Source organism: Mustela nivalis (genome assembly GCF_964662115.1).
Source record: "Mustela nivalis genome assembly, chromosome: 4".
In the NCBI taxonomy this organism is placed as follows: Eukaryota; Metazoa; Chordata; class Mammalia; order Carnivora; family Mustelidae; genus Mustela; species Mustela nivalis.
The window spans coordinates 87,758,139-87,767,819 of NC_139023.1; the positions used below are offsets into that span (position 1 = coordinate 87,758,139).

The 9,681-nt window shown below is 35.5% G+C and overlaps 1 protein-coding gene across 1 annotated transcript; it reads left to right on the forward strand.

Moving 5' to 3' along the window:
* Positions 1-1,332: 1,332 nt before the first annotated feature.
* On the forward strand, positions 1,333-7,124 carry LOC309862448 (uncharacterized protein). The gene is made up of 3 exons (XM_082726298.1): positions 1,333-1,398; positions 1,896-2,012; positions 6,814-7,124. The coding sequence occupies exons 1-3, from the start codon at positions 1,366-1,368 to the stop codon at positions 7,012-7,014; spliced, it is 351 nt and encodes a 116-aa protein (XP_082582424.1). The 5' UTR covers positions 1,333-1,365; the 3' UTR covers positions 7,015-7,124.
* The last annotated feature ends 2,557 nt before the right edge of the window (positions 7,125-9,681 follow it).

Below are 9,681 nucleotides of genomic sequence, written 5' to 3' on the forward strand. Positions count from 1 at the left end.
TTAAAAAAGTAAAAATAAGTAAGTAAAAATAGCAGAAAAACTGAACAGTTTTCCAAGGGAGACATTTGAGCAGCCAACAGATACATGAAAAGGTATTCAATATGACATCGTCAAGGAAATACAAATCAAAACCACAATGAGACTTCACTTCATACCACTTGGTCCAGTTATTATCCAGACAAAACATAAGTGTTGGGGAAGGTGTGGAGAAAAAGAAATGCTAGTGCTCAGTTGGTGGGAATATAAACTGGTACAGCCACTATGGAAAACAGTATGAAGTTTTCTCAACAAAATAAAAATAGAAATAGAACATATGAGTCAGCAACTCCACCTCTGGGTATATACAAAGGAAATGAGAACAAGATATCAAAGAACTGCCTATACTCCCATGCTTACTGCAGCATTATTCATAATAGCCAAGATATGGTAACAACATAAGGGTGCACTGTCAGATAAATAGATAAGTGTTGTAAATATATCCACTTTTTATCCATTTACATATATACTCACATATGTGTGTATATGAATATTATTCATCCATGAAGAAGAAAACCCTGCCCTTTGTAACAGCATGGACGGACCTTGAGGGCATCATGCTAACTGAAATAAATCAGAGAAAGACAAATGGACAAATGCTATATGATCTCATTTATACACAGAATCTAAAAATGAAAGAAAGAAAGAAAGAAAGAAAGAAAGAAAGAAAGAAAGAAAGAAAGAAAGAAAAGAAAGAAGGAAAGAAAAAAGCCAAACTCCCAGTACAGAAAAGAATGATGGTTGCCAGGGGCTAGGTGGGAGCAAAAAAATGGGGAGATGTGTAAGTAAGGAGTTTCCAGTTATGAGATGAATAAGTTAAGGGAATCTAAGGTATAGTATGGTGCCTCTAGTTAGGAATAATATATTCAGTACTTGAAAGTTGCTCAGAAAGTGATCTTAATGTGTGAGAACATTAAAAAAAAAAGGTTGTACTTAAGTAAAGTATTAAAAAAAAGGTTGTATTTAAGGTAATGGATGGGTTAACTAGCCTCATTGTGATAATCATTTTGCAATAGGTATGTATATCAAATCATCACATTATATACCTTAAACTTACATAATGTTTTATCACTTATATCTCAATATAGCTGGGAAAAAATAATTTTACCTCATCAAATGTGAACAAAATCAGATGTGCATATAACTTGCCTTGTGTGTAGTTGACAAATGTAAGTATTAGTTTCCTTCTTTGACTTTTCTAACTTATGAAATATCTCTAAACATTTCCTGTGATGTTATACGGAACTTTCTTACAGCAACATCCTATTATGAAATCAAGTTCTGCTAAACAACACTGTAATCACCATATTTAATCCTCACAATAACCCTATGGAACTGATGCTCATAATCCCCTTTCCACAGGTAAGAAAATGGATTTTAAAATGATGTGGTCCAAGTTATTCAGATAGTATGAGATCTTTGCACTTGGAGCCCAATAAGGGAGAGTAAGGCATAAAACAAGTAACAGCAAAATGGAAAGTTTTAAAAGATTGTAAAAGAAAAACAATAGGCCTTTTAATTATGGGATCCTTTAAGATTAGAAGCTATATTGTATGGTAAAGTTCCTTAATTAGACTGAAGCAGAATCAGTGTGTGCGCTCTTTGAATTTAATGCCTGGATTTGGCTCATGCCCCTGTCTCAGAAAAGAACAAAAAAGATGACCCAGAATTTATTTAATTTATTTAATGTAAATAAATTTATTAGGGTTTATAAGTAGTGTAAGAGATATTTCGTATAGGATGTCATACTAAATAATCCCTTCTTAATAAGCTGTATTAAAATTTTGTTAGAATATATTTTAATCTCTGTTTTTTATTTCTAATGAAACAATCTAATTCTGATTTTCAATTCTCTTCAGAAAATCTATTTCAGGCCTGTTACCTGCATGCTGAGCGGCTCCAGCCCAGACTCCTGGCAGAGTACTTACCTGATAATGGCTTTCCCAGGGAAGATTCTTGTCATCTGGTCAAAAAAGGTCAGAAAAACTTCCTCAAATTATGTCAGATGAAGTAATTATTATAAGTGCTGCTTCTGCTGTGTTATCCTAGATAGGTATTTGAGAACTGATTCCTCACAAGTGCTCTGTTTTTAAAGATCTATTTATGAGAGAGCAAGCACACTCAAGAGTATGAGGCAAAGGGAGAGGGAGAGAGAATCTTGAGCAGACTTGCCACAACCCTGAGATCGTGACCTGAGCCAAAATCAAGAGTCACTTTATCGACTGAGCCACCCAGGTGCCCCAACAAGTGCTATTTAAAGAGCAATACTGTACATTTTATGAGTATATTTTCTCCATCACTCTTTTTCTTTATGTTCCTACAAGAGGGAAATGTCTAGTTTATAAAGAAAAATTTGGCTCACAGCTTATTTTAACAATAGCCCTTGTTTGTTTTTATGGGGATCCTTTTAATTTATTAAATATTAATTAGACAGAAATAGGTCTCAACAGAACACACATTAAAGGGCATGATTTATGGTAAGATCATCATCCTTTTATGGAAACATCCAGCAACTCCACACAGTTTATCTGATTTATGAGGCTACAATAGAAGGAGGCTTGCTTTCATTTCAAAGCTAAAATTGAGCTTTGGGGTAATCTATTAAACTTTGTAGAAATATACACATCACTGATCATTCTGTTTTCTGTTGTGAAATGGAAGAGTTGATGTTTTCTATAGATACAGTTGTTTTTTTAAATTTATTTTTTAATTTATTTTCAGCATAACAGTATTCATTGTTTTTGCACCACACCCAGAGCTCCATGCAATCCGTGCCCTCTCTAATACCCACCACCTGGTTCCCCCAACCTCCCCCCACCCCCGCCACTTCAAACCCTAGTCTCTCATGATTCACCTCCCCTTCCAATTTCCCCCAACTCCCTTCTCCTCTCTAACTCCCTATGTCCTCCATGCTATTTGTTATGCTCCACAAATGAGAGAAACCATATGATAATTGACTCTCTCTGCTTGACTTATTTCACTCAGCATAATCTCTTCCAGTTTTTAGGGAGTATGCAAGTTTCTTGCTGCTGCTCTAATAATGTATCACAAACTCAGTGGCTTACAACAATACAAATTTATTATCATATGAGAAAATGTCACAAGGAATCTGGTGAACCATCAGGTATATCTGAAAAACAGACTAAATTTCAGAGGGGACATGTGGCTGTGTTTTATCACAGTTCAAAAGTCCCCTTATGTTTGAAAAAGGTTTTTTTCCCCAATGTTTGACTTGCCAGCAAAGCTGTTCTGTGAATTACACATTAGCTCACTATTTAGTGAGCTGCAGAGTCACTAATTCTGCTAATTAGTCTCACTAATTCTGCTCACTGTAGATTCTGTGCTTTAAGAGATGGAGGAATTTTAGACATTCTTTTTAATCCAACCATGGTAATTTATAGATGAATAAACAAACATACAAAGAATAACTAACATGTCCAAAGTCACACAGGCATCATTTGATTTATAACTAGAATCTGGCTTGACACCTATTCCAGTACTTCTTAACTTCTATGCGCTGGTACCTCTGACTTAATTTACATTATAATGTCTGTATACAAAATGGCAGATGGTTAAATTTGGATATTAGAACTTTACTTTCATAGTAAATAGGGGATTAGTGTTAGTTTCTAAAATTCAGAGACTGATGAAGTAATTGTTTAAAAGGGACATGATATTTTTACAGTTAAATTTATTCCATAGGTCTTACTAGTAAAAACAAATTATTCTTAAAATTATTATTGCATCTACAATTGTTTGGTAAAATAGTCATTGCTTTCTGTAATGCACCTTTACTCAAATAATTTTATCATTTTCTCTTGATAAAGTTTCATCTAGTTTTGAGTTAAAATAAAATCCAAACTTCCCTTAACTTATAAAGCAAACTGGTAATATTCTATTGTTTACTGAGAGAAATCATAAATTTAATATTCTTGTCAGAAATGTCAACTTCCTAGAATCTGGGATTATCTTTATATAACCAGAATGTCCCCAGACTTCCTTAAACAGAAGTTACAAATGAGGCTTCATTATAACCTGAATTTCCTTGGTTCATTAGACCCCATCTGCTTCCTATGACTCCATCCTGTCCCTGAGGCCACCTACACATCACTTCCTGGTCTTTCTTCACGGTGGGTTTAGATGTACTCTTCTACCTGTGGCCTCCTCCCAGAGCAAAAGGGTTGGGCAAAAGCCTCCCTCCCATAGTCAAGTCTATTATGTTTATTTTTTTTATTCCCCAAAGCAGGCATTGGTTATTAAGTGCCCTAGAAGTAAGTTAGCTTCTGCTCTTTCTCTAGCAAGCTCTCTCTTTTCCTATGGTGCTGAGGAATAGAAATGATCAGGTTTTTTTCCATTTTTCAGTCTCTCCATCCCAGGAACCAGCAAAGACCTTGCCTACATGCATACTGTCAATTAATGTGGATGGGTATTCGGTGGGGAGGTGCTGTCAGTCAAGCTCAGCTGGGACTACCTTTCTACATTGAGATAAATAACTGCCTGTTAATTTGTATGGCAGGAATAAAAATGTCTTTCCAATAGATCCCTATTCTTATGAACATTGTTGTAGCTTATTATTTAACAATGTGTCAGAATCAGAATCTGTTATTAAAAGTAGGAAACATTAGAGCTAGCTAATGCTCTCTCCTTGTTTAAAAAAAATACTCTGTTGAAAATACTTTAAATGAGGGAAATCTAGACAAAAGCTACAAAATATGCCATTCTAAATAAAAAGCATTGTTTTCATTTGTCCAGGTTACCCTCCAGTACTGCCTTTAGTGCCTTGGTAATACAGGTTATTAAACATGGAAAGAGGTGTGAAAGAAAGACCCTCTGTGGGATCAAGATGTGCTTTGATTATATTAATTTGCAGATTTGTCTTCATATAGGATAAATTCTTTGAAAAATTTCCCAAATTCTACCTCACAAAGATATGAAAGATACCTTTTGACATTTTTTAACCACCCATATGTAAATATTTTTCTTCATAGTTATTCAGCCAGACTTGTGAAGGAGTTTCCCATGGCTGGACTGTGGCGTGCAGGTCTATTCTCAGCCTCTGAAGGTCTTCTCTGAGTCCTGGCTCCTCTTGGTTGCACAAAGGCTGGTCTTGGTGTAATAAGTGATATTTAAGAAGTGATACTTCCCCCTGTTGTGGTTTTCTTCACTGTGTCTTCCCGTATTACATGCTATTTTGAGATTCCAAACATATTTTCTGTGACTGCTTCTCTCAGATGTTTTTCTGTGTTCCTCTCAAGAAAGATTTTATCTATGCACTTCATATGTCTTAGAGGGAGAAGCGACTACTTTGGTACTGATTTGTCTCAGATTTTGTTGTGATATTCTATTTCTGCTTTTTCAAGATTAAATTCAAGTCTCTCAGGCTTTTTTTTTTTTTTAATCAACATGAATACAGTTTACTACTGGGAAGTAAGGGAATTGTAAGTTGTTTTAAAAACACAGACATATAACCAGGTTTTGGGAATGAGGGGAGACTGCTCAGTGGGGGTGACATCTAAGTGAAGACCCGACTGCTGATTAGGCGTTAGCTTGGCAAAGTCAAAAGGCTTGTTCTAAGAGAAAGAGATTTGAAGTGAGACGTGGTATGTGATGGACTCAAACTTCTGGAAGGAGTGCAGTGTGACTGGAACATAGGTTATGAGAGTAGAGGGTAAGCAAAATGGGTCTCATAAACAATGTTCAGAAGATGAGGATTTTTCCTGAGAGAAAACAGTCTCTAGTAGAGAGGGGAAGTGTTATAAGCAGGGAAGCGAGAGGATCACTGAATTATTGCATTGAGAATAGATAGTGAGTGTGGGAGACAAGATAGGAAGCTGATTTAAATAATCTAGGTAAGATGTACTGGTGGTTTGAACTGAAAAGGTGGTGGTGATGTTGGGAAGGAGTGAGTATACTGAAAGGAGATTTTAGCAGTAAGATGGACAGACCTAGGAACTACTTCTGCATGTAGAAGTGGAAGAGGGATTTTCTTGGGAGACGTGGATTTCTGGCTTCAACAAATAGGTAGATGCTGATACCTTTCACTGAGTCAGAGAACAACTGAAGATAACTGGATTTTGAATTCAGTTAGAAAAATGTTGGGATTTATGTGTATGAGGGATGGAAGTGGAGATAAGTGTCTGGAGTTTAGAATTTGAAATACAGATTTGGGAATTATCTATAATTGGTACAGATCCACAAGTTCAAATCTCAAACTCTGAAAACAAAGTGTTTTTATTTTGAAATTCATGCAAATGTGTTCATAAGCAAAGTCTCATAAACTGACAAATCTTTTAATCTTCATGTATCCCAAAAGTATGATTTATACCTTTTGTTGAAAAAATGTTGAAATATTCAGTTACAAGGTGCTTCATAAATCCTGCCGTTGGTGCTAGTAATGTATAGTATATGCAAGTGTTTTAGATTTCTAAAATCTAAAAAGAAAACAAGAATTCTCAACCGTCTGGTCTTAAACATCTGTGGACTGTATTTGAAGTTTTGTGAGTACATAAAATCCCTGAGAGAGTATAAGAGTTCGTGATCGATATGGTGAAATATCACTCTATATCCATCCCAAACTCCATCCTGCTCTGCAGAAACTTGAAAGTTAAAATCTATTTTCTCTGAAGTATACTTAAGTATACTTTCCTCCTAAGTATACTTAAGAGAGTACACTTATCACGTTGAGCACTAATGTATAAAATTGAAGCATTATATTGTACATCTGAAGCTAATATAACACTGTATTTTTAAAAAAAACCCCTATTTTCTCCTTGGAAGCTGCCATTTGGGATGAAATTTCATAAAGCAGAAGCATTTCTCCAAGATTTGGAAGATGAAAGCAAAGTAGAGGCTTTTCCTGCAGCTGGTGCCGGTGACCATGCTACCAGAGGGTGGAGGGGGTCTGCCTTCTATGTTAATGACTTGAATGTGTTCTTCCCCATCATAGCAGCTCCTGACTATAGCACCGGAGAAAGTTAAAAATATCACATACAACCTTGTGAACAGTTGTAGAAATAAGACCTGTGGCAGCTACTCATTAATATATAGTTAAACATAATTAAGTATAAATAAAGCATATGTTTTATATATACTTTTTCTTATGTTCTCTTTTTTTCCTTCTCATGAATACAACTTTAATTTTATCCACTGGTACAAGATATCAAAATAGTACTTTGAACTAAAAATGGTTTGAGTCACCCCAGGATGGATATAGTTACTCATGGGAATTTGAATCTCCCTTTTGTAAGGAAGGTTAAGCTTGCTTTCATGTATATAAAGCAGAGTTCTATCATGTTCAATGTTGGCATTTTGTTGATTTTGTTGTTGCTAGTGTTTTGTTTTTCCAGCTTTGAGGAATAATTGACAAATAAAAATTATACATGTTTATGGGATACAACCAGACATTTTGATGTACACTGTGAATTGCTTACTGTGATCAACTTAATTAACAGATCCGTCACCTCACTTTCCTTTTGTGTTTATGAGATGAGAACATTTAAGATCTACTTGTTTAGCAAATTTCAAGTATATAATACATTAACTCTAGTCACTATGCTGTGCATTAGGTTTCCAAAACTTATTTATTCTGTATAACTAAAAGTTTGTACATTTTAACCCATATTTCCTCATTTTCCCTATCCCTTGACTTATTCTACTCTCTACTACAAGTTTGACCTTTTTACATTTCACATGTAAGTGAGATCATGCAGTATTTTTCTTTCTATGCCTGGCTTACTTTACATAGCATAAAGTCCAATTTCAAATGTCACAAATGCTAAGAATTGACAGGATTTCCTTCTTGAGGGTAGATAAAATCCTATTCTGTATGTATATCCTTTTTTTATTTATCCATACATCTGCCAGTGGACACTTTGATTGATTCCATATGTTGGTGACTGTAGATAATATTTTAATGAACATGAAAATGAAGACATCTATCTTCATGACACTGAATTCATTTTTTTGAATATATACTCAGAAGGGATATATTGCTAGATCATATGGCTGTTCTATTTTTAGTTTTTTGAGAAACCTCAATACTGTTTCCATAATAGTTATGTTAATTTGTATTCCTCCCAACGGTGCGCAAGTGTTCCATTTTCTCCATATCCTCCACCTTGCCAGTACTTTTCTCTTTTGTCTTTTTGATAATAGTCATTCTAACAAGAGTGAGGTGCTATCTCATTGTGGTTTTGATTTACATTTCCCTGATGGTTAGTGATGTTGAACATTTTGCATATATCTATTGGTCACTTGTAGGTCTTCTTTTGAGAAATACCTATTCAAGTTTGCTGCACATTTGTTAATCAGGTTATCTCTATCTCTCTCATCTATCTATCTATCTATCTATATAGTCTAATATATTGTCCTTACTTCAGAGGCTGAAAGGCCAAAACTACATTTCCCATTTTCTCTGTGTAATTAGGATGCTTGATATGATTCGGGTTATATCATTTGGATGCCCTTCTGTGATATTAAAAAAAAAAAATAGAAGAGGAGGCCAGTTCTACTGCTGTATATGTTGTTTCAGTTTTAAGCATCATTTGGAAATGGCATCTTCCCCCGTTCAGACAGCTTCCTAATCATGAGTCAATTATATGATTAGCTTCCTGACTGTGGCAGTGGGGTTTAGTTCTGGAGTCAGCAGATAGAGAGACACCTTCACAATTTGACAAATGGCTTTATAGTTGTAAGACATAATGTCTCCTTTTGTGTCCTTGAAGATGTTCCTGAAATGTCAATCTTGAGTCTCTCTTGAACTTATACAATAATTCTGGAAGTAATTTAATGCCTTATAATAAGTCCCTTCCTGTTTATGCTGGCTAGAGAAAAATTTTCTGCAATGAATTCTAACTGACATAGGGGTCTAGGGAAAACAATTTATGATGCTTAAGAGAATAAAACTTTACTAAAATGAAATGTGGTAAACAGAGTGGTAGAGAGGAAAAAACAGTTCAATACCACAGAGGCAATAGGAAAGAGATTAGGAGCAACTTCAAAATAGGCCATAGTGAACCTGGAAAGATGGCTGAGGATGAGGATCCCAAGATCACCTTACCCCACAGATACACCTATATACCAGCCATATTAGTGTAACTAACCCAGAAAATGACACAAAGACTGGCAGAACAGACTCTCCATGGTTAATCATATAAAGGAAGCCACATAAAAAATGTTAGAAAGGGTGGAGACATCATCAAGAACCAAACCAACCAAGAATGGGAGGGACACCTCAGACATGGAAAGGGGAGAACAGACCCCACACCAGACAACCCTGACATGCCGTATCTGCAGTGGGAAGATGATTGCCTACAACATTTGACTTTAAAAACCAGAGAGGCTCAATTTTGTGAGTTTTTATTATCAGTGGGACTTACTGCAGAGAACTTAAAAATCAGTGGGCTTGGCTCTGGGGAAGCCAAAGGGTAATAACAAACAGTTCTTGCCCTTAAAGGGACTGGATAACAAATAACCCCACCGAGATACAGTATGGAAGCAACAGTTTGAATAATATCTAGGATATACTAGAAGGAGATTTATTTACTAATTTTACAATGTATACTGGAGGGTCAGGGATCTTTAGGAGACTTCTCCAAGAATGAAAGAACTTTTGGGTGCTATTTCTCTCCCCTACCCCCAAGCCTA

Coding starts and splice junctions, on each gene's coding strand:
- LOC309862448 (XM_082726298.1), top strand. CDS start 1,366: ATGGAACTGATGCTCATAATCCCCTTTCCACAG. Junction 1,399..1,895: donor TCATAATCCCCTTTCCACAG/GTAAGAAAATGG, acceptor AATTCTCTTCAG/AAAATCTATTTCAGGCCTGT. Junction 2,013..6,813: donor TTGTCATCTGGTCAAAAAAG/GTCAGAAAAACT, acceptor TCTCCTTGGAAG/CTGCCATTTGGGATGAAATT.